The sequence below is a fragment of the Schistocerca serialis genome, chromosome 7 (genome assembly GCF_023864345.2).
Source record: "Schistocerca serialis cubense isolate TAMUIC-IGC-003099 chromosome 7, iqSchSeri2.2, whole genome shotgun sequence".
In the NCBI taxonomy this organism is placed as follows: domain Eukaryota; kingdom Metazoa; phylum Arthropoda; class Insecta; order Orthoptera; family Acrididae; genus Schistocerca; species Schistocerca serialis.
The window spans coordinates 432,142,016-432,167,686 of record NC_064644.1 but is presented as its reverse complement, the minus strand read 5'-3'; the positions used below and the strand labels follow the sequence as shown (position 1 = coordinate 432,167,686).

General features: G+C 40.4%; 1 protein-coding gene across 1 annotated transcript; it reads left to right on the top strand.

Moving 5' to 3' along the window:
- Positions 1-5,972: 5,972 nt before the first annotated feature.
- On the top strand, positions 5,973-19,333 carry LOC126412591 (high mobility group-T protein-like). The gene is made up of 5 exons (XM_050082253.1): positions 5,973-6,487; positions 14,917-15,093; positions 17,178-17,338; positions 17,642-17,816; positions 17,940-19,333. Exons 1-5 carry the CDS (start codon positions 6,050-6,052, stop codon positions 18,063-18,065), a joined length of 1,077 nt encoding a protein of 358 aa, XP_049938210.1. The 5' UTR covers positions 5,973-6,049; the 3' UTR covers positions 18,066-19,333.
- The last annotated feature ends 6,338 nt before the right edge of the window (positions 19,334-25,671 follow it).

The window sequence follows — 25,671 nt, the reverse complement described above, 5'->3', positions numbered from 1 at the left end:
TGCTTCCACATAAAATATTAAGTAGAGCATGCTGTCATTTCTAGGCAACATATATTTTCAAACTTGGCACTTTTTCTGCCAACATACTAAACTGATTATAAAGGTAAATGTGATGATTGCTCATTTGTTATAGTAAATCGACCATATCTTTCTAACATGAAAATTGCCAGTTAACATTAATTTAGTTGCTGTTGTGGTCTTCAGTCCAGAGACTGGTTTGATGCAGCTCTCTTTGCTATTCTATTCTGTGCAAGCATATTCATCTCAGAGTAACTACTGTAACCTACATCCTTTTGAATGTGTTTAATGTATTCATGCCTTGTTCTCCCTCTGATTTTTTTACCCTCTGCACTTCCCTCCAGTACTGACTTGATGTTCCCTTGATGCTGCAGAATGTGTCCTACCAACCGATCCCATCTTCTAGTAAAATTGTGCCACAAATTTTTTCTTCTCCCAACTGTATTGCAGTACCTCCCCATTAGTTGTGTGATATACCCATTTAATCTTCCCCAATTCTATTCAATACACTTCCTCATTAGCTATGTGATCCGCCATCTTATCTTCAGCATTCTTCTGTAGCACCACATTTTGAAAGCTTCAACAAAACCTATCTACTACTTTGTGTCTCATTTCCTAATCTATTTCCCTCAGCATCACCTAACTTGTCGACTACATTACATTATCCTCATTTTGCTTTTTTTGGTGTTCCTTACGTCCTCCTTTCAAGACATGGTCCATCCTGTTCAGCTGCTCTTCAGGTCCTATGCTGTCTCCCAACAGAATTACATTGTCATTGGCAAACGTCAAAGCTTTTATTTCTTCTCCATGGGTTTTAATTCCTACTACAAATTTTTCTTTTGTTTCCTTTGCTGTTTGCTCCATATACAGATTGAATAACATCGGAGATTGGTAACAACCCTGTCTCACTCCCTTCCCAACCACTGCTTCCCATTGACCTGTTATAACTTCCATCTGGTTTTTGTACAAATTGTAAATAGCCTTTTGCTCGATGTATTTTACCCTTGCCACCTTCAAAATTTGAGAGGGAGTATTCCAGTCCACATTGTCAAAAACTTTCTCTGAGTCTGCAGATGCTGGGAACATAGGTTTGTATTTTCCTAACCTACCTTCTATGGTAAGTTGTAGGCTCGGTATTGCCTCGCATTCTATGGAATCCAAACCGATTTTCCCAGAGTTCGGCTTCTACAATTTTTCCATTCGCTTGTAAAGAATTTTGTGTTAGTATTTTGCACCCGTGACTTTTTTTCGGTAATTTTCACGCCTGTCAAAACTTGGTTTCTTTGGGTTTGGAATTATTATATTCTTCTTGAAGGCTGTGGGGTATTTTGCATGACTAATAAATATTGCTCACCAGATGGTACACTTTTGTCTGGGCTGGCTCTCCCAAGGCTATCAGTAGTTCTAATGGGATGTTGTCTACTCCCAGGGAATTGTTTCAACTTAGGTCTTCCATTGCTCTGTCAAACTCACCACTGCAGTATCGTGTCTCCCATGTAATCTTCCATTTCCATAATATTGCCCTCAACTACAATTAATTTAGTAATAGGGCCTAATGGTATACGTTAAACAGAAACCATGAGAGAATTTTTACAGATCCAGCTGCTGAGCTATTTATTGAAAGTGAACGATAGTAGCATACAGCCTTCATAACACTTTATATGCTCATTAAAATAAAATTTCAAATCGCATGCAACTTCATCAGTGAGCAACAGCTATTTGTATGTGAATGTTTATATGTGACGTAAGCCACTGATTACTTATGTGGTGTCAATAGAAATAATTCCACCATTTATGTGGAATGTTAGCACACTATTCAATCTTTCCCAAGCCATGTAGTGTCTCTTTCATAGTTATTTTTACTTTTCACATACACATGTGATAATTATCTACTGTGCGAAAGAAATAAAAGCTTGAGGTTTGTAATAATGAATAGGGAGACACAGGTTTCAAGTCATAGATTAAATTTCCATTAAAAATGAGCATTGGTTGTTTTTCATAAATGCTGTACGCTTGTCCCTATTGCATCATTAAACGCATATGAGGGCCGAAAAGTCACTATCCGTCATAACCTAATTGAATTCAAAACAATCTGTTGGGATTCTGAAATAACTTACTACTTCATTGAATCTACAGGATTGTTTGACATTCTTTCGTGATTTGTTTTTAATTGTTGTTGACAAATTGCCAGACAACCTGGGACCCTTGTAAAACATTGAGCGTTGTTTTGTCACTTTTTGATGGCCCACTTGACATGTGGTAATCCACTGCAAATCCAATTTTCTCAAAATGTTCCTGGAAATTGTAGATAGCCTTACTTGTAAGTGGAATAGTGTTAAAATTGTTACACTCATTTATTGTTGAATAATAACGACATTTTAAGGCAAAAACATTTTCTTCATTAAAAAGTTCCTCACAACTGGCTAGTATCAACAGTGAACACTGGAAGAAGTGATTGATTTAATAGCAGCACACTTCGTTGTTTGTAAATAATTAACTATAAAAAACATCTCTCTCTCTCTCTCTCTCTCTCTCTCTCTCTCTCTCTCTTTTCCCCCCTCTCCCTCTGAATGATTATGGGAATTCACAAGTCAAATTGTATAACAGAAGTTGTGTGCAAATCATTATTTAATCCAGTTTTTCCCACCAGCCAAATACTTCCACCATTACACAGCTCATCCTGGTACAGTTGTGAAATAGTGATTTTTATTGTGTACAGTTATGTTCTAGTTTAGTGTAAACATTTTTATTTGCTATTGTGTGGCATTGTAGCAAAACAAATTTTGTATACTAATTTAAATTATTTGAACTGAACTGTTCATGCTAATCAGTGTAAATTGTTGACATGGATACGGTCAGAGTGAACTAGTTATTTATTCCCAGTCTCCAAACTGGTTGTTAATATGATGGTACTCTGACGTATTATATCCAAATATGGGCAAAAATTGTGTAGTTACAGCATACAAAATACTCTTAAGAACAGAGTACTTCTTGGAGTAACTTATCACTAGTTTTGTGCTTCTTATTACATTTTGAACAAAAAGTCTGTAATTGGTATACCTCAAATAAAGTTGTTCATTCACATCCATAGCTACCCTGATATTATAGAATATTTTCTAATATAGTACCAAAAACTGAGGTTGTGCAATATACAAGGCTCCATATCTGTATCTGTGAAGTTTGGCATTTTTCTAAAAGGGTAGTCTGGGTGGCTCCTTGGAAGGCTGCACTGTCATGCATTTTACCTATCAGTTAATGCTAATTGACTTTCTAGTCTGTTCTTTCTTCAGTTTCTCACCCCTTTTTAGTAGCACCGACCAATGCCCATTCTTGGTGTATCTTTCAATACCTGGCTACAATGTTCAGCTGCCTGGGTTTTATCTTGCATTTTATTACTCAAGTTTCTGTCATGCAAATTTTCAAGCATGACAACTAGGTCTCAGACTGGAGCTGATCAATTTATTTTCTTGTTCCTCGTTTTACATGAAGTTCCGGTCCAATGAAAGACAGATAACTAAGATATTATTCACTTTAAACCCATAAATCGTCATAACATAAACATGTATGCACCTGTTTGTTCTTGCAAATCATTTATTAGCCCACTTGTTAACGATTCTGTTACATGCCCACTTGAATCCTATGGAAAGATTGAATGGCTAGTCAGTTTTGCTGGTAACAGGGAAACTCATCTCATCGATTTGCGTAATAAGTTTGACTTTATAAATGTGTGAGAGATCTAAGTAAAGTGATGCGAAAGCGTCTATTCATTTTACGCGGTAGTTATTTAACACAATTTTTTAAAAAAAAAAAAGTCGCGAGCAACAAGGGCGATGGAGTAAAAGAATGATGCTTGGTAAGGGAAACCGGATTCCAACTAACTTCCAGAAGTTAATTGAATTGATGCTACATTAATAAAACTGGTTTTAGTTTTAAGGTGGCTTGATGGAATGTGCTTAGAGTTTTGTATACATGTAACGTGTAGCCGTGGTTCGTAATTTTAAGGTAATTCATGAATCCGTACGTCGCGTTAGCATTTTTATTCCAGTTTTACTAACGTTCGGAACGTGATAAGAAAGTTGATGTGAACTCAAGTGTAAAACTAATAATTTTCTCTAAGTAGACCACTTGAGCTACTGTGTAAGAAAAGACGTCAAGCAGCTATGAACTGAAATGAGCGATGAACATAATTATTTTGTAGGAAATGTGTCTAAGCCTTGTAAACGTTAATACTGCTTAAGGTAGTGATTGGTTAACTTGACCTTCGCGTTTTGTTCATACAGAGAAGTTTTCGCAGAAATTCTACCTCTTAGCAATGACAACGTGCATCTGCCTGTTATCGCCGCCTATTTCCATCGGCAAAGAAGTCGCCATTGTTAAGACTAATCGTTCTTCTTGCACTCTCCTTCCAACAAAAAGGTTCACAGTATCATGTTTATGTAAAATGTTTCTTCGTTAAATTAAGGAAGTGTGTGTGTGTGTGTGTGTGTGTGTGTGTGTGTGTGTGTGTGTGTAGTCAAAGGACGAAGCGCTTGGCGGCCAATACAGGTGAGAAGGGGATGCATACGCGTTGAGAACGGTACACAGCAGCTACCCCGCTAGACCGCGAATTGCGCTATGCTCGTGTCCTCCCCTCCACATCTCCCTTTTATGCATGTAAAGACCGAACCGGCGTCCGGGTTGCTGTGCTGTCGGCCGGCTCGGCACGGCCCGGCTACCCCCAGGCAAGCCTCAGCCCTGGGAATGCGTTCGCCTCTCCGTCCGTCTTATTGACCGAGCAGCCGCACTCGTCACGGCACGGCTATGCCGGTTTGCGCGGGGCGAAGCGGGGTTTCCTAATTCCGGTCCGATCCGCTGCGTTGTGGAGGGCGCACGGCGCTGCCGATCGTCGTCCGTCGACTCGGATGCCGTATTCGGCGTTGCCACGTCGAAGCTTATTAACTTAGAAGAATTTTTTTGCCACCCCTTCTTTCCCCTCCATTCTAATGTTTCGTGCTTTCCAGTGCGCTCCCGCGCCAATTTATGCGCTCTTCCTCTGTGCAGGTGGCGGTCCTGTATTGATTTTTAAGACGCCTCGCGCAGCTTTAGCCATTACTATTGGCTTTCCTCAGACTTGGAAGCAGCGGACTGAGCAGAAATAATTTTCCCCCTTCCGTTTAATTCGTCAATGCGCACTTTTTTGTGTGGTTTGTTACTACAGGATGCCGGCTCTTAGTGTATTAAGTATCTTAGAATGTAGACGTTATCGAAAATGTATGAATTGTGAATTTTGCGAAAAGATACTGATCATTTGCTCGTATATGTTCTCCTCATATTGGAAACAGCATCCGTCGCGATATAAAATTTGAATATACATGAGTGGTAGACTGATCATTAGTATATCTTTCTGTTGGCTTGAATGCAGTCTCATGACACACTTCGATTACATGGGATAGTGTGCACGGCCGGTCAGATAGTGTACGTCATCGCAGGTCTTTGCTGGCGTCGAAGCGTATTACCCAATGTAATTTCTGTAGGTTTTGTTTCAACTGCTGAAGTTGTCGCACACTACATGACGCGGTCTTACGGTTATCATACATCCTTTCTTCGCTGATGCTTGCCCCGTTGTAGCGTCTTGAAGACACCGCCACTGTCGTAAGACTGACCTTCGGTCTCCTCCGGGGGTGTTTGGTCGGTTGTCAGCGGAGTGGTGAAGAGGGCGGAGACGGCAGGCGCGGATCACGCCCCTCCCCGCTCTTGGAGCCAACCGCCCCACCTGCCCCGCGCGCCCGGGCCTCTTCTTTGTTGGCCGTCGGCGCCGCCACCGCTACCGCTTGGCAACGTCGCCCCCACGTTGGAGGCGCGCGCGCAAGAGAGAGAAAGCAAGTCCGCGCCGAGCTGCGTTCGGCCCCCTCCCGTACCACCCCGCCCCCTCTACTCCTCCACACACTTGCGCCGGTGTCCGGGAACCCCGCGCACCTCTCTTGTGCGCCACAGGCCCGGCCCCTGGACCCCTCAAGCTCTTGGGGCAATACCGCGCGGTAGTAGTGAAGCCATGTCCGAGCACCACCGTGGTGCCTGGGGATCGCGCGACGACGCGGCGGCAGTGTGGTGGCCAGGCGCACTCGAGTACCAGCACCATCAGCATCTGCTGCAACAGCAGCTGCAAGCCGCGGCGCAGCAACAGCAGGCCCAGCAGCAGCAGGATGTCGCTCGCAGCACGGCTGCGGCCGCCGCGGCCGCACAGCACCAACTCTTCTCCTACAAGATGGCCAGTAGCTTCCAGAACCCTACGACGACCACCGCAAGTGTGTCGTCGCCAGTGGCCTCCTGCGTGCGCGGGCCTACTGCCCCCTATGATTACAGTAGCGGAGGTGGCCGGACGGAAGCCGCTGCTGCGGCTTCTCTCGTGGGTGGCGCTGCCCAGTGGTGGTACTCTAGTGGCATGGGCAATCCTATGCATGGAATTTCCACACCCACTCCGCCCACTTTGGTACGTACCCTAATAGAATCCATTTTTCTTTCAGTCCATCCCCGCATCGTCTAACAGCGCCAATTTCTAGCACTTTCTCGCTTTGCGATTAAAAGAAAGCAAGACGACGACGCTATGTGCGTTTCTCCGATCACAAGAATTTGGAATGGTAACCGCCTAAAGAATTCTCCCGCACAACCTTAACTCTGGCCTTTGGCGGGAAGCGTAGCGTCGCTACGTCATGTCACCCACGTGCTACCAGGGCGCCTTCGCTTTTTTCTCTGCCGTCGTGGGGAGCAGGTGGCGGTCTTAAGGTGCGCCGTGATGGCCACTTCGGCGAGAGGAGTGGGAGACGGAGAAGGGGAGGTAGTGGCCTCTGCCAGAGTACTCCTCACATGTCGACCTTCTTCTTAGAACAGTCTTAGGCGATATAATAGAAGTACGAATTTCTATAACTGTATGCCAACAAGAATTGATTCATTGTTAAAAATTTCTTTAGGAACACGTACTCAGATTTATTTCAATTTTCAAAGTGAATGTCCTAACATATTGGGAAGTTCTCAAATGTTTCAGTATTTTCGAGAATAACTTTACAGTTACAAAAAATATTTACCTGCTGGTTCGTTTGAATTGTGCCAATTCGTTCCCCATACACTGAAGTGGATTGTAGCGCTCTGTATACAACTTTGTTTACAGAGCAATATTTTTTAAATTGCTGTGATGATGCTGGAGGGGTGACATGAACTAACTCCCCATGACTTGAAATAAATCGTAAAGACGTAAATGCAATCCAAGGAAGGTAATTGGTTGAATGGTGTTTCATTATTTGGTATAAAGCGGCGTGAAAATTACGCTCACGGTGCCGAGTGTCGCTTCCGTTTTGATAAAAGGTGGATTGCAGCACATTTTCATCGCGTAGCTACCGATGTTCTTCCTTCCGAAGCCTGCGCGGTTCTACCTCTTTTCGGGTTCGCTCCGTGCAGTGTGTACTGACACCTATCACGTGACTGAACGTGTAATAGAAAATACTTGGAAACTGTTTATTGAGCATGCCCTGCCAATAAATTGCCAGCCAATACTAAAACTTACGGTAGACTTGACCGTTTCCTTACGAGCATATTGCGCATGTGTGGGCATATCAAGTCATTACGTAGAAGCAACTGCAACTAACCGTGATGCACTTGCAGACTACTTGGCTTCTCATCTTAATCATATAGACTAGGGAAGGTAGAGAATTGCTCTTTTTGTTGAGACCATATTTTTATTGCCACAATGGATTAGTTAACTACATAATTCACGTACAAGCTATCTTCAACATTTTATATACCTCTATGCACATTTTGTGGCTGGTCCTGCATGTTGAGCTAGTAAAATTATGGTGCATGTTTTAAGATAGAAAGTTCTGATTACCGCCTTTGACCGTATGCTCAGTTCGTTGATTCATCAAAAAGTTCTGAGCATAATGTGGAAGCAATGATCTACATCTACCCATACTCCGCAAGCCACTGATACAGTGCATGCCAGAGTGCGTTCCACTATTATCGATAGTCTTTCCTACTCAGTTCGCGTGTCCTATTATACTACGATGGCAACATAGTGGTCTGTTTTCCTACCCCTTTTTTTTTTCAGAACAGGTCCACTAAATTTATCCTACAAGGTTTCCCAAGAATTAAGTGAATATGAGTAATTCCTTCTTTCGTCAGTTAGAAATTCATTATTTTTGTGTATAGTGCGAAAAATTGTTTGAAGGAAATACAGAGAAGTGTGAAAAATTTAATTTTTTTTGTTTTCCGTTCATATGAAACCAATCGCGCTCACTACAGGACGTAGAGCTGTTTGTTTTCTTACATCGGATACGTGAACAATTTACGAATGGCATTCACGCACCCGATTAGCGATTTGTTCAAACCACAGATATGATTTCCTACAAGGGCAGTTGACCAAATAGTTCAAATTGGTAGGTCCCCAATATCGAAGCACACACCTTCCATTACCCAGGAACCAGGATTTTTTCAACTTTTTCTCAAGAAGAAATGAGCCTATCAGCGAGTGCGCGGATGCGCGTGCATTTGTGTGTGTGTGTGTGTGTGTGTGTGTGTGTGTGTGTTTTGTATCTAGAGGCACCCATTTCGAAAAAAAAACTTATGTGCGGTGAAGGCGGATGAATGTTTCCAAGGGACAAACACCAGCGCTCCTCAAACTTACTTGGGCGTTTTGCACTGGGTGGACTAAGTATCATAGCTGTGATCTGTTTGTCAGTATGATTGATGAGAGGGGCTTTTGAGTGCTCAGCCGAGCAATTTGTTCCATTTTCTGCCTTATATTTGGACAGCTGGCGGTCGTCAGAATATCGCGCAGAAAAATAAATCGCGCAGAAAAATAAAATAGACAACTCAGCAGAAACTCACAAGCGCGCCAGTAATCATCTTTAAGCGTATTTTACCGCGTTGTACCATCGGTACAGTATGCATGTATAGACAATCTCAAAAGTTAGTTACTGGACTACTATAAAAATGGTCACCATGGCTAACCTGTTACGAGCTGCTGTACAAAGGTTACTCATAAATTCAGTTACGAGCGAAACACTGGAGCAACCACACCCATCAAACCAATTATCTTTGTGTATGGGATACGTAAGCACCCAACTATTGGGCATTTTCATGCTCATTGGTTTGAATTAGTGACACCACAGGTGTCTGTAGTCATGCAGTACATTAGCCATCCGATCCAAAGTGTACACTGAGAAGGGTTCTGTGTCCGCTTCGAAAAGTGCCGTATCAAAAGTGATGGGGCGCACTGAAGAGTAATGCTTCAGAATTTCTGGTATGAAAATCTTAAATTCCTATTTACGTAATTATTTTTCAACATACCCTGGCGACAAATTTCTTCAAACGACAGACCAGTTTATTGATACCGTCACTGCAGAATGTTTAACGTTGTTGACGGAGCCACAATGTCGCCTCAGCTTGTACCGCTTCGTCACTACCAAAGTGAAGGTGTTCTTATGTTTTGAAAACAGGCGGTAATCGGATAGACGTCGGATTGTTGCAAATGTCGCAGCGCTCGTGTGGTCTTCCATTGTCATGCTGAAAGAGACTGCTCCACTACGTGGACGATCTTATCGTATACGAAACTAGAATACAGCACGCTGTCTGACACATTGTTAACGTTGCAAATGGCTGTGTTACGCGCCACAATTGGGAGCCCTGTAGCAGCAGAGGATTGCAAACATGCCGAAATAAGACATGTATAGTGGTAATAAACCTTATTTTACTTCAAAAGCTTCTAGAGATTTAACATAAATTCCGGGGGCGACTTCTTAGACAGGGCATGAAAACATTGTAAGAGTTCTGCAATGGATCACAGATAAAGCCGCATTTTAGTCATCAGGGGTAGTAGAAGTTTTGTAAACTGTTTCTCACCTCCCACTCACTTAGCATATGACAAGGTTAAAATCTGTTTTGAAACTTCTTCAGTGCAATTCATATTGGCCATTTTGTAGGAATAGTAAACAAATATCATATCGTGTGTTAAGATTTCCATATATCTCTTCACGTACGCTAAAGCTGTTCCCTTAAGGCAAGACTACGGAAGCAAAGACGGTGTCTTAAAAATAGACCATAACATATTATGCACAATGTGAGATAACCTGTAGCACCGAATTGACAACCGTCATTGGTGTCTGCAAGTAACTACGCGATGTTGACTGCTTTAATTACTAGCTTTTGCCGAATGATATTTTTTTCTATACCTGTTGACGATTTTGTCACGTACGTGGAAGGCGTGCATTTTAAACTACACGAATTTATCTTCTATGGACTATTCATTATCGCAACCGTAACAGAACTTTATCGCACCGTATTAACTACCACAGAGCAATCTGACTCACCATCATGTAATGTAAAACTAATATGTTGATACGAATTGGAACTACACTTAGTCAAAGTGTTCGTTGGAAATAACATGGCATAGCAAGTTAAGGAAATTTTTATGTAACAATGCCGACTTGTGGAAGCAGGAAATCTTAGGCAACTGGAAATAGTAAAGTGTTGCAAACGAATTATACGGAATTCCGTTTGGTAATGTAGTGTACTGCTAGAACACTTTCACGAGCGCAGATTACTATGAAAAATATATGGTATGTACTACAGTTATCTACGGTATTGAAATATGTTTATACTGCGTAGAGCACGAAATTTTAGTCGCTCACGTGATGCAAGAACAAAATAAAGCGTATATGACATATTATTAGGAAAAAGATCTTCCCATTAGGTGATAAAATTACTCGCAATTTTCACGGAACGCCATTGCAGTGTTGTGCAAAATATAGTACATGGAATCACATCTAAGTGGTGCCAATTCTGTGCTTATATTTCGCAGTTCGGGTAATAGTTCGCCACGCCGTTCAACGAATGAATCGCACTCTTACACAGTCAAACTCAGTTCACTTGATCACCACCAAAAAGTAAATCAGCCTGAATTGCCTGTTCCACATTTTTATTTCTTTTACACTTTTGGTTAGGGATCCAGGCAAAAATTGTCTAGTGGCCAGAGCAGTGCCTTCGTTTGACAGTAGACACATATCACTCAATCAAATGTATCATCGATGGATGTTGTATAAAGGCTTGTACTGGCTAGTCAACAAAAGTTTTTAAGGTGTATTCTATTTGAAACTAAGAAACATGGCGTAGGGGACAGTTACAGAATACCACAAACTACTTGTTTTGATAATGTGAAGGAAACTTTGTTTTTTCTTGCCAATCTTAGCTGTTAGATTACGGCGATCGAAACCACTTCAGTTAATATGAGTGAGCGTAAGGTAAACGTAGCGCCTAGTGCTATAATCAGGAATTTTACACTGTTTCACCCGCTTTCGTCTCATCTAGAGTGAAATTGCTTATTACGGGTGCCATATGGAACAGCTTGCTACAGTACAATAAGCTATTACTTCTTTGCAGCGGGCGGTGAACATGTCTTTGAAAGAAGTCACATCATTAATCTGTTTCAGGAATGATTGCGTCTTTGACATACATGACGTGGAACAAAACACTCATAGAACTATCGGTTACCGAAACTTACTTCAGGTATGATGCTCATTAATGTGGTTTCGAAAAGTCTGTTTCCAGTTACTTTGTCACTTACGTCTAAATTCTATGCGTATGGGTAGAGGAGTTGGAGTTGTAACTTAACTCGCACAGTTCTTAACCACTCGCTTAACTAACGACATTCAGGACCTACCAGCCAGCCCAAGTGTCAACTGTAAGAACTCAGCTCTGACATACAACGAGAACATCAGTTGCGAAAAACAAAGGATCGAAATTGTTACCACCCAAATGGGATGATTTTTGTATCGATCAATCAATACACCTAACCAGCGAGAGATTAAACACGAGTGAATAGATCATTCAATTATGATCGTTACAAGCTTCACTGTCACTTATTCGTAGATGATCCGTAATGGCCGACAGATTTGGCAATGGAGGGAACCGGAGTTGTTTCGACAACCTTGATGGAAACGGGTGTATCAGACTACTTCGTCGTATGTTTTAGGATCGATTTGCACATGATCCACCAAGCCGTTTTAAAACAATGCTTGGAAGTAATCAAGGTTGTCGAAGTTAGATCAGTATCAAGCAGCTCCAATTTTTGCCGCAGTGAAAACCCGCTTGACAATTGAGAACGTGAACTCGGCAAACAATCAAAGGAAGTTACCGTCCTCTGCTGCAGCTTTAGCACTACAGGAAGCTTTATTTTACCGTCCTGTCTGCTTTTGATGGTGACTGTTGTTTGAGCGATTCAGTGGACCGAAGAGAATGTAATGTTGTTAATAAAAGAACCTTTACGTCGTAGTTGCTTCTGGGGCCCAAAAGATACACAGCAAAAAGCCCAAACAAAAGAAAGTGATTGGTAGAAAACTGCCAAAATATTCAAAGGACTAACCGGGCACTTGAGAATCGATGAAAAAAATTAAATGCTTGCGTCAGACTGATATTAGCACAAGTTGTATTTTTATTAAAAATCAAAAGCGCAATAAATTTCTTTGAAATTAAACGAATATGTATCTTTTATGCCCGTTAAAATTTAAACAATACGGAAGACCTGATAATTCTCGATGCTTTCATTCATGGTAGCTGTACATGACTGATGCCTCAGTCGTTTTTTATGTATGTATAGTTCGGGTGGGGGCACACTACTGCCCTCCAACTAATTATCACATTTTAGGAATAACTTATGTGATAGGTCGTATGTTGTATCTCACATCTCTTTAATTATATTTTATTGACATTATAATCGTTAAACCTATTTTTTAAATTATTGATGTGCTTCCCATGTATATACATACGTAATTAGCTGCGAGATAGCACCTATTGGAATGCGAAACAGTCACCAACGTAAGTTTTTCCAGTTGCCAATAACAAGCTGTAAATACAAATCTTTTTTTTAGATTGGTTGTTAAGTAGCGTTCCGCATTGAAATTTCTCAGTACTAATGAGAAGCCATCAGTGATAAGCATCAACAAACATACATGCAGCTGAGCGAATTTCACTCATACGTACAAAATCAGACGCATAAATTCCTTTTCCATATTTCGTAAAAAAACAGTGCGCTCGTTACACGAAGCGATACCTCGGAATATGAGTTTTGCTCAGTGTTACGTACTCAGTACCGAAAAACAACGCAACCTTCGTAAGCGATACCCGTTATTTATCTCCCACCATGTGTTAAATTGTCTTTCTCATTAGCATAACCGCTATTTCAGATCATGCAAATGCTAGTTCACTTGTGTCCGCTCCAGCATAAACCAGGCGTAAGGTGAACAATGGGTGCGCATAGGACCGTATTACTCAGACAGCCTTAATATTAATGCAATGTTTCTGAAGAATTCGACGCGTAGGTCTCTACCAACAAGATGGCACACCATACGGATAACTATTCCTGCGTATGTTGATCTAATATTTCCCAACGGATGTATCGGGTTATTTGTTTTGTGGAATGGACAAGGATCGTGTGTAAAACAAATATAATCAGTGATCTAAAGGATCGAATGCAAAAAGGTGTTTTCCATTCCCGTGAAATTTGTGTACGGGCTTTACATGCTACCATTAATCGTTGGTCTCTAGTTGTTAAACTTGGAGAAAAGTTGAGCCTACAGTATAATTTATGTAATCGTGGCAACTTTAATTCAAATGATCATATCTACCATTTGAGTGATGATATTATTTTGAACCATTCTGTATGTACCGTACCTTACGAAAATGATAGCATTGTCTGTATAGTCCTTAAGTATCGATAATGCTATCGATAACTTTTTAAGACAGGTAAAGTGCTTTAGGAGTTCCTTGAGTAACGCGACTGGGAGGTGCCATGCCATCCAGCATTTAGTGTCACTACCAAGCTTGCATAAGTTAAAGAACAAACAGTTATTGTGAACATCAGCCCATCATCTGTTCCAATGCACTCTTGTACTTTGCCTAGGCTGTTGTCCATCAACGGACAGAAGGGATCCTGAACACCCTCTAGTTCACACAGCGAAAATTTGTTCCAGTCTTAGAGGTAGGCGACGCAATTGAGATTTTCCGTTTGCAGTAGGGGATTCTGTGGCTCTCGTAATTTTTGCAAGCACTGTGAAAGAGCTTCACATTTTGACCCCAGAATGTTGCTGAACGTGTTGACTTCCTCGGTCTTAGTATTATCATCAGTGATAGTGAAAGGAATTTTTTTAAAATTCAACACCGGCAATATTGTCAACTTCAGCAGAGAATTTTAGGATTGTGAAACGCAAAGAATTTCCGTTTATGCCAAATGTCAGCTACTGAAAAAACTGCAACTTCCAACTTCCCTGAAATGCATATGCCCTCGTTAAGAAAAATCGAGTAAAGATCCTAAAGTTGTGTCATTGTTTATAATCGGTAGTGTCTAATTTTCCATTTATCAGCTATTAATGAGGTGAATCTACGTGGATGGTTTTGGTGAGGTCTTAATTATTCAACATTGCAGGAATAAAGTTGTGGAGATATGGTAGGAAAAATTGAAGTGCTAGAAACAATGGACGCGGGAGACTAATTCCTGGTTCCTGCTGCCAAGTAGTGAAGATGTTATCGTAACGATAGTGGTAATTACGTATTTAATTTTCCTCGTCAGGCCTCAGATATGCCTGCACGTGTAGTAGCTCGAAAGCTTTCTTCCGTTAACATTTGGTCTAAGGATGAATGGGGAAAGGTTAGATAAATAGCATATGTAGCAATTTTCAGAACTAAGTACCCGTTACAAGTTTTCCGTTGTTAGTTTGGCATACGAAAGCAGCATATTTGCGTTCCTAATATTTGTTTTTCACTTTGTATACTGTAACCGCGGTTCTACAGACAGAACTCTTACGTTGAGTCAAAGTTCTTACACTTCAGTTCATTTGCGGCTACTTTAATTTGCAGATAGTTTGTTTTTGGTTGCAGCCACCGCAGCAGCAAAACAGAAAGATGCCCCGTGGGAAAGCTGATGCTAAACCTAGAGGCCGGATGACGGCTTACGCTTGCTTCGTACAGACATGCCGCGAAGAGCACAAGAAGAAACATCCGGATGAAAATGTGATATTTGCAGAATTCTCAAAGAAATGTGCAGAGAGGTGGAAGGTAAGTTTTCAATTTATGCCATGGAAATTATTCCTTTCATGCAGAACAGCGGTATGATACAACGTAAATAGTGTGTTGTTGTATCCTGGTTGTTAATGTCATGAGACGGGTCACATTAAAGGCTATAGCGTGCCTTTTGGATGATTGAGTTTAATCGAAATTGCTTATATCTGCAATCGCATTCACAACGTAGCATCACTTGTAAGGCGAATAGATATACGAAACAAGCTTCGCTGCAAGCAAGAGAGAAAGGAATTTGGTATCGTATCGCAGCATCAGCGTAGCATGCGAGCATTATTATCCCGGCTTTCAAACTGAAGGCAAACGGGTTTTCGGCAGGAGCGTCCAGTCGCGTAGCTCTCTCTTTGAGCAACGTTGCCAACTCGGAGCACAGAAGCAGAAGTAACGAAAATAATTGAAAACGTTTGGATTTTTCCGTCATTTGTGTTACGATGCACTGAGAATGTTGCGTACGAAACACGCTTTGCGTTTCCGAGTGTACTAAATATAAATTTAGAACTCGCTTATTTTACATCGTTCGGGAATCTGAAACTATATGAAGTAATAAAAAATGTGATCTTGCAGTTTCATTCATTCTGCAATTGCAAAATCATGTTGGAAGCTCATCTTGTTCCCTGCAGTTATAAGCAGTACGTTGTCATTTGCAGTGGTATTTTGCCGTAACTTGCCCCTGCCTTCGCGGTTGCAAAGCTCCACTGGCGCTATTTGCCGCAGCAGCTGTATTGATGTTTCCATTGGTTACTGTTTGCTCCGGGAAATCTCTGCGATGCAGGAGTAAGCCCCCCTTTGCCCGTTAGCGCGCCTGGTCGATACGGTTTCCCGCGTTCGTTATCATTGCGCGTCACCGTTTCGCGACCTCCCCGCCTTTGAATTTAATAGTAGAAGGAAATGCCATGAAGATTCAGAATTTTGAGGTCTACTTATGACAATACCATCACAGTCTTCAGCGTCTATCAGTAAATTACGAACAAAAATATTTCAGCATTGCATAAGGGGAGAAAAAAATGCTGTAATAAAGTTTCTGCAACATTAGCTTTTTCTTACATGGATTGCTGAGAATGAATGTGTATCTCTCTTTCATACAAATTACTTCAAAGTGTATGTTATACAAAGAATCCACTTGATGACTAAATTTCATCAGTAATTCAGTTTGTATTCACGTGGATAATTTGTCTGTTGTTAAAGCATATTAAAAAGTTCAGTGGTTATTTAGTGTACTTTGCTGTTGTCTCATTCAATAGCTTGATGCCAAAAGTCTGCCTTTGCATTCACCAATGGTATTAAGATAAAGTAGTTGCAGCATATAATGATGATGGGAGTAAATGTATCTGTCATTTGTTTATGATTACATTTGTTGCCTTATTACTTTAATTTTTGCTTGTTTTGTTTGTTCAAATTGCCCTAGGGTATTAGTTTTCTTTTGGTGCCTGGTGTATCATATTTATAGAACAAACTTTATTCCCAGCAAGATGTTACATAGTCTTTCATCTTGCCAACTAGATTACAACTGTGGGAAAGAATTTGTTGGACAAAAAATATGGTTAATTTTGGTATCGAAGATAACACATAACTGGTGGCAAAGTACTATAGTTAATTTTGTATAGAGTTTATAGGTGGATAGTAAACAGTCACTCATTTTCAAGACTCCATCTGCTAAATATCCTATTTTACTATGATTGAGCTTTTTAAAAAAGAAGCTGGTGCTTTTTTGACACGGTGATAAATTTGTGTGGTGTAACTACGAAGCCAAATGTAAAATACTGCTGCAAACCAACAGATTCTCCTTGACTATAGAAATAAATGAAAGTGAATAAAATATTGAAAACAATAAATTGCCATAAAAATTTGGTTCACCATGTTTTCATGCCAGAATATTGAAGAGAAAAGGGCAGTGCAGTAATATGATCATTAAAACTGTCAGAGAGTTCAGTTGGTTTAAAATTCCATCGATTTTTCCGCCTAGCCAAGCGTCAGAATCACAGTAATACTGTCTTAAACAGTTTCCATGTAATTAAGTATGTAAATTTAATCTTCTGTACCTTGTAAACAAAATTTTCTTACAGACCATGGTTGATAAGGAAAAGAAGCGTTTTCATGAAATGGCAGAAAAAGATAAGGAACGTTATGATGCTGAAATGGAAACCTACACACCCCCTAAAGGAGAAAAGGCGCATGGCAGGAAGAGGAAACATGCCAAGGACCCAAATGCACCAAAAAGGGCATTGTATGTAATAGTATCCTATAGTAACCTGCATTTATTATGTAAATTATTACTTTAAATATTGACAAGTATTTTCTCTCTCTCTCTCTCTCTCTCTCTCTCTCTCTCTCTCTCTCTCTCTCTCTCACACACACACACACACTCACACACACACACACACACACACACACACACACACACACACCTTTGTGTGTGTGTGTGTGTGTGTGTGTTTTCATATATATCTTTCAAGTAGTGTTTACTGTGGGATGTGGATAATAGCACCAATATAGTGCACCATGCAACAACCATAGTTCTTATCCACAGATCGGCATTCTTCTGGTTTTGCCATGATGAGCGCAGTAAAGTAAAGGCACAGAATCCAGAATTTGGTGTTGGAGACATTGCTAAGGAGCTGGGCCGGAGATGGTCAGAAGTCGATCCGGAGCTGAAAGCCAAGTATGAAGCAATGGCAAAGAAAGACAAAGCACGATATGATAGGGTAAGTGTTTCGAAACTGGGTTCATTATATTTTGTACTGAGTAATTATATCAGAATTTAATTTCATGCTTGCTTTTTATAGAGAAATATTTCCAGGAATATTCATTGTATTTCTGTTTTATAGGAAATGACAGCATATAAGAAAAGGCCAAAGCAAGGAGGGCAGGGAGCTGCAACAGTGAAGAAAGGAAGTGAAGATGAAGACGAAGATGAGGATGAGGATGATGATGTTGAAGATGGTGACGAATAGTTTGGCTCCAGTATTTCATTGCCATGTCATCTTTATTAAGGAACTTTTGAAAGGACATCATATCTCATAAATTCATCCGTACCCTTTACCAGTTTTTCACTCACCATAATTTGAGTTCAAAGAATGAAAGTGAGTTTTCAGGAAGAGCATACTTCAGGATGCAGGAGAAGTGAGCGAGCGTGTGTGTGTGTGTGTGTGTGTGTGTGTGTGTGTGTGTGTGTGTGTGTGTGTGTGTGTGTAAATAAATTTTTCAGTAACAGTAACTCACAAATATTTTAATTTGTCTTAATGCAGCAAAATTACTTAATGTGAACTTTACCAGTGAGTCACTGATGCATTTCTGCAGGTGTTGTTTGGTAAGTGTTTCAGAAATGCATCACACTGCTCAAATGTCCTCCCATTTTAGTTACATCACCTGTATGTGTTTCTGATTCTGTTAAAATACTGGCCATCACCAAAGTTCTTTCTATTGAATTTCAAGAATGACCTGCAACACATACCTCTTTACAGTCTTTCACCATCTGTGCAGTGGTTTTGTGCCATTTCAGATCAGGGTTTTACTGCCTCTTTGTTAATGTGTGAAAAAAAATGTAGTTAGTCTTTGGTGTGTGCCAGTGTGTTGTCATTGTAATCTAGAGTATTTCTGAAGTTGCAGATGATCTTAGCCAATTCTTTGCAACTTGAAGGACTTCCCCCTTCTCTCAAAAACTTACGTAAGGGTTTAAAATAGTTGCGTCGTGTTTTCTCTTGTCATGATTGGGAGTGCTGTTGTGTGTTCTCTTAAGCCATCAGTGTGTGCAAACAAGCGGACAATATTTTTCAGTGTTTTGAACTCTATGGCATAGCCAAAAGAGTGCAAATCTTAAAACTTCTTCATATTAATGAAGAAGTCATTGTATTAAGACGGTTTTAATAGCCTGTTCTCTTTTTGAGGAAGAGGTTTCATTTGATGGAACTAGCAGTAAAGAAGAGAATTTTTTCAGGTTCTGTTTCCATGTCTCTAAGTGTAACATTCCCAAATTGAAATTAAGGAAAATTTGTACTTTGTGACATGGGTATTCAAATACAAATAGCAGTACCTCTGATTTTGTGTGTACAACTGTATTAAAAACTGTCAACATATTTTTATTGATTTGGAGATTTAATGAAAACCTGACTTAGAGTTCGAAAAGAACAAGAGTTGCGGTTATTTTTAGGAAATTTCAAATAGAGAAAGGCACTGTTTGTTTTGTATCTAATAGTAATTAATAAACTTTTAAGAAAAGTGATTGTCAACTTTAATTCCATTGCTTTACAAAAGGCAAGAAATAAATCTGGCAGACATTTTTATTGGACCGTTGATTTGCCCACAGTAACATGTTAATGAGAGAAATTTATTTCCTAAGAAAGACTGATTATGCAGTGTTATTAGTTATATTAACTTCACTGGCATTTGAACACAAAGTAATTTATATTCACTAGTGTTGGCACCAGCAGTGCTGCTTGCGTGTTGTGGATGTAACTGTGGCTCGTGTAGACGTTATCCACAGGAAACTGAGTTAAACAGATTTGTTTTTGTCAATTCACTGAGATTGATTTTAGTAAAAATTTAGCCACAGCTGTAGTTATGTTATTGTCTGTGTAGTTCCATATTTTAGGATTGACATTAGAATGTAATAATAACTTGTTAAATGAATTTTTGAAGAGCCCTTTTAATTTCAATTTTTTCCTCAAGGCTTAAGTGAAGTGTTAAATGTTATCAAAAAATTCACCTCCAAATCGTTTCCAAACACAAGTCACTAAACTTAAATATTGATGCAGATGTGAATAGCCTGACAACTTGTAAAATAAATTGCAGTAATGAAGTGACACTTTGAGACCTAAGCATGTTCATAAAAATTCTCATTTGCAGAGTTGTCATTGTGAAAGGCATATTGTCCTAAATCAGCTACTCACTCCTAACTTGGCTTGTCACAGATTGTGTGTTCAGGTTTTACTGCTTTCTGCCTCTTAATTGATGCTGCTCACTGCTACCATATACTTACAGCTGTCATCCGTCCACTTGATCCCAATTTTTGCACAGTGGAAAAAAAGCTGTGCAATAGCTTGTTTAGAATGGGGTATTATAGAAATCCTAGCATATTAAAAACTTATTTCTACTGTCTTTTGGCAACTGGAATGTTGCTCCTTTTTTATGGTAATTGATGAATTTGATGGAAATAACATGGTGTCTACTGATAAACGTGACTAATTATTTTCCATGTTGTCTGCCTACAATTAGTTTGGGGTATATAATTACTTTTTGATCCTATCAAATACCTTGGAGTTTCTGAAGAGATCATTGATTCTTTACTTGCTTGCAGGGTGTATACGACCTGGGAAAAACCTGGGAATTTTTCATTGTGTTAGTTACCAGTTAAATTTTTGTGATTTTGACTGGTAAGAACCAATACTCTAACATAGGATATTACTGTATCCCGCTTCTGCAGAATAATACTGCAGCAACAAAATATGAAGGAAAGGGGGGGGGGGACAAACTAAAACTAAAACAGAAAACACGCCATATACAACAAAACACAGTGCTCATACAAGCGTCTGCCAACCAAAGTGTGTCAAAGGCTCTAGGAAGAATTTGCAGTGCTTCCTAACAACAAATTGCATCCGATGAGCGTGACGTGACAGCTGTTTACATTAAATTCATTTGAGCAATTGCGGGCAGGCTCTTGTACATATGCAGTTGAGTCGCTTATGAGTAGTACCTTCTCTCGCTTCTGGCTACAGATGTGTGGTTGGGCACCACTATCTAAATTTCTACGGTTCAGAAATATCGTAGATCTGGGGCTGATGCACAGAGCAGTCTGATTTGTAGTGGGGAGGTGGGCGTCAAAGGATACTTAAAGAGCATCGGAATTTCGTGAACCATACTAAAATGCATAATTTGGTTTAAAGTGCACAATCGTTATGCTCAGGTTCGGATGTAAATTTTCTTGAGTATCAGTACTGTATGATCTCATGTTTTATTCTTTATTATGGCATAATGCCATAATGCGAGCTAGAAGACTGAAAATGTGCACTTGAAATGCAGCGAACTGTTGAAACTAGCCAACAGTGTGAAATTAAACACTTTGTTTCAAATAAATTGACTGCCTCTGCGCAAAAAGATTAATAAAAGCCAAATCTCTTTAGCAAACCAACAAAAATAACTTCACTGTTCTGCAAGGCGATTAATGCTCGACTGTCGGAAAGCTGGAAATAAAACCTGGAGCTAAAAACATATTTTAGCCTTCCATAATTATGCGAACATATTTTAATTAATTTGGTAGCTCCAGGCCACAGAAATCCATTTTGTTTACATTTAATGTGAGCAATAAACGAACAGAGCGAGACGACCGCTTCTTACCACTAAAAGTTCTCCACAACCGTCACACCACCGTTACTGAAGTGTGAAATTGGCTCGCCTAATTTAGAGGAGTAATGGTAGTGAGAGAACCATTCAAAGACTGGAAGAAGCCAAGCTTTAGTCTGGAAGACCTACTACAGGTCTGGAACTCACCAGAGAGCATTGCACAGCTTGACTACGTTTTGCAATGGAACACCTTGGCTGGACAGTACAACATTGGGGTCAAGTGTTCACTGATGAGTCGCAATTTGGCCTCCGATCACCTGACAGAGGAAAGAGGGTCTGGAGAAGGCCAGGAGAAAGGTATTAATCTTACTGCTCATTGGTTTGTGGAAGAAATCCTTCTGGAGCATATTATGCATTTCAATCCATTTATTTGTTGTGGTTTTACACTAATGCATGCAAGAGTTCTTGGATGAAACCGGGATTCATGCTATGGGTTGGCCTGCACAAAGCCCTGATTTGAATACTATTGAGTATGTTTGGGACCGGCTGAGGAGAGGAGTCCATCAGCACTTTAGGGAGACCCCACAGGACTTACGGAATGTCCTTCTGGAAGAATGGAACATCATCATCAACAGGATATTACCACATCGATCAGGAGTATGTCTGAAAGGTTGAATGCTGTCAGTGGTGTAAGAGGTGGCAATACACGCTTTTGAAGAGTCAGATGTCTGCAAAGTAAAAGTGTGAAGTGTAGAACATCAAAACAGACGTTCAGTACCTTTGAGGTTATTCAAAATTTCCTTGAAGTGTGCATCTCTTGCTTAATTTGTTAAATTTGTGTATAATCTTCTTTCTTTTTTCATTGTTCGACCTGTCGATGGGACCGTGCCACAATATTCCATCAAAGATAGTGGATTGGTCTGTTTATTTAATAGTAGTCTGTATGACAGAATTCAAACACAAGTACGCAGGAATCATTTGAACTGGTATTGCCATTGTGGTAGTCCTGAAAGTTAGCTGCTGTTGCGCTTGGCTAACTTGATCGAAACGTGGCAGACATTACTGGAACAGGTGTTGTTGTTGTTGTGGTCTTCAGTCCAGAGACTGGTTTGATGCAGCTCTCCATGCTACTCTATCCTGTGCAAGCTTCTTCATCTCCCAGTACCTACTGCAACCTACATCCTTCTGAATCTGCTTAGTGTATTCATCTCTTGGTCTCCCTCTACGATTTTTACCCTCCACGCTGCCCTCCAATACTAAATTGGTGATCCCTTGATGCCTCAGAACATGTCCTACCAACCGATCCCTTCTTCTGGTCAAGTTGTGCCACAAACTTCTCTTCTCCCCAATCCTATTCAATACTTCCTCATTAGTTATGTGATCTACCCATCTAATCTTCAGCATTCTTCTGTAGCACCACATTTCGAAAGCTTCTATTCTCTTCTTGTCCAAACTATTTATCGTCCATGTTTCACTTCCATACGTGGCTACACTCCATACAAATACTTTCAGAAACAACTTCCTGACACTTAAACCTATACTCGATGTTAACAAATTTCTCTTCTTCAGAAACACTTTCCTTCCCATTGCCAGTCTACATTTTATATCCTCTCTACTTCGACCATCATCAGTTATTTTGCTCCCCAAATAGCAAAACTACTTTACTACGAGGGTTATTCCAAAAGTAAGGTCCGGTTATAAAAAAAAAATCAAAACTAAAATGTTTTTTCAAAACAATTGTTTTATTTACATTCCTTACATCTTTATCTATTTTTCTACATAACTTCCATACTTATTTAAACATTTGTCACATCGTTCAACAAGCTTTTGAATGCCCATGTTATAGAAATCGGCCGCCTGTGACGATAACCAGTCCTTAACTGCTTCTCTCACTTCATCATCTGTGTCGAAGCGCTTGCCGCCGAGAAACTCCTTTAAGTAACGGAACAGGTGGAAATCACTTGGCGCCAGGTCCGGACTGTAAGGAGGATGGTCCATCTGTTCCCATCCAAATTTCTTGATCAGAGCTTGCGTTTCATTTGCAGTGTGGGGTCTGGCATTGTCATGCAACAACAAGATTCCAGACGACAAAAGACCACGTCGCTTATTCTGGATTGCACGTCGAAGTTTAGTCAGGGTAGCGCAGTAGGCGGCTTTATTAATCGTTGTTCCTCTCTCTATAAAGTCGACTAACAATACTCCACGTCTATCCCAGAACACAGTCGCCATAACCTTACGTGTTGAGATTGTCTGCTTTGCCTTGACCTTGACTGGCGATGACGTGTGACGCCATTGCATTGACTGACGTTTAGACTCTGGAGTGATGTGAGAAACCCATGTCTCATCCACTGTGACAACATTGTCTAAAAGACTGTCACCTTCCTTATGATATTGCTCCAAAAAATCAAGAGCAAAAGCCATTCTTTTCATTCATTGGGGCTCAGTAAGCAGCCTGGGAACCCAACGGGCACACAATTTGTGAAACTTCAAATGTTCAGACACAATTCTGTACAAAGTTGTTCTACTCACATTCGGAAAATGCATGTCTACGTCTGTAATAGTGAATCGGCGATCTTCACGAATTTTTTTGTCAACCGCATTGACCAAATCGTCTGAAATCACTGATGGTCGGCCACACCGTGGTTCATCGTGCACATTATCCCGTCCTTCATTAAAAGCTCGCACCCACTTGCGCACTTTACTGTCGCTCATTATGTTAGGACCGTACACTTCAGTAATCTGCCGATGGATTTCCGCCGCTGAATTGTTTCTTGCAGACAAAAACCGTATCACTGCCCTTACTTCACAATCGGCGGGCTGATCAATTGTCTTAAACATTGTAAAGTGACACTGTGAACTACACTCAGCAACAGTAACAAAGCGAATGGCGGCGTTTGACGCGCAAGGCTTGCCGGGAGTCGGCGCGCATGCGTGTTTAGTCATTGGTGCCAAATTTCAATAGTTACGGCGAATCGGACCTTACTTTTGGAATAACCCTCGTACTTTACGTGTCTCATTTCCTAATCTAATTCCCTCAGCATCACCCGACTTAATTCGACTACATTCCATTATCCTCGTTTTGCTTTTGTTGATGTTCATCTTATATCCTCCTTTCAAGACACTGTCCAATCCGTTCAACTGCTCTTCCAAGTCCTTTGCTGTCTCTGACAGAATTACAATGTCATCGGCAAACCTCAAAGTTTTTACTCCTTCTCCATGAATTTTAATACCTACTCCGAATTTTTCTTTTGTTTCCTTTACTGCTTGCTCAATATACAGATTGAATAACATCGGGGATAGGCTACAACCCTGTCTCACTCCTTTCCCAACCACTGCTTCCCTTTCATGCACTTCGACTCTTTATCACTGCCATCTGGTTTCTGTACAAATTGTAAACTATTTACAGGTGACGTGTGTAAAACTGCAACATCAATTTTCTAGGAAATTGGGGACCAGCACATGAAAAGCAGCCAGATGCTAAGGACAGGTCCCTCCACAACATACAGAAAGCCCATCTCGCATGGAATAAGGATTTCAGCAAGTCTGCTAGAGGGCGTGCATGGCTGGTGGCAAGTAGATTGGGTGACTGCCACCTCGCCCGCTGAACCTCTCACATGGTGCGGGATCCGGCACAGAAATCAGCTGGTCGGCTTGACACATGAACAGTAAGGCGCATGTGCCAGCCGAACTGCAATCTTTGTCAAATGATTGTAAAGAAATTATTTAGTAAAAGAAATTAGGTTTTTCATACACCTTATAGTTCCATTCATGGGCTTCATGACCTATCATTTCATTAATGATAATATTTATTGTGATATTTTGGATTAAGTAAACTACTGCAAGAAGGTCGGGAAGTATGCAGTGTGAAAAATAGTTGTAATGAATTTGCACCTGGTGCATGTTAGCTCATATGTTGCTTTGTATCAAATGTAGCTAGCATATTGAATTGTTCTTTAAACTTCGAAGGTTGTTGCTATGTCTTACCGATGTGAAGAAAATTGATTGTATATAAAGAGCTTTGTCCTGTACTCGTGCACCAGCAAAACGGCCAGAATAAAATCATCACAAATTCCTCATATTTCGTATATGGTTTCAGATATCAAAATAAGACTTTGGCAAATGTTAACATGGAAAGAGGAAAGTATTTAGTCATACGATTAATCTGCGAAACTTATGTATACACTGCAGTATTCAAGTGACTACGGATTGTTTCAATAAAATTGTATAATATTTTAGTGCCATCAATAGCTGTTGAAACAAGAACACACATGCACATTTTCA

What these genes read in the sequence shown, in the direction of transcription:
- LOC126412591 (XM_050082253.1), top strand. Translation starts at nt 6,050, where the DNA reads ATGTCCGAGCACCACCGTGGTGCCTGGGGATCGCGCGACGACGCGGCG. An exon ending in AATGCACCAAAAAGGGCATT is followed by an intron (nt 17,339 to 17,641) that starts GTATGTAATAGT and finishes TCTTATCCACAG; the next exon opens with ATCGGCATTCTTCTGGTTTT. An exon ending in ACAAAGCACGATATGATAGG is followed by an intron (nt 17,817 to 17,939) that starts GTAAGTGTTTCG and finishes TCTGTTTTATAG; the next exon opens with GAAATGACAGCATATAAGAA.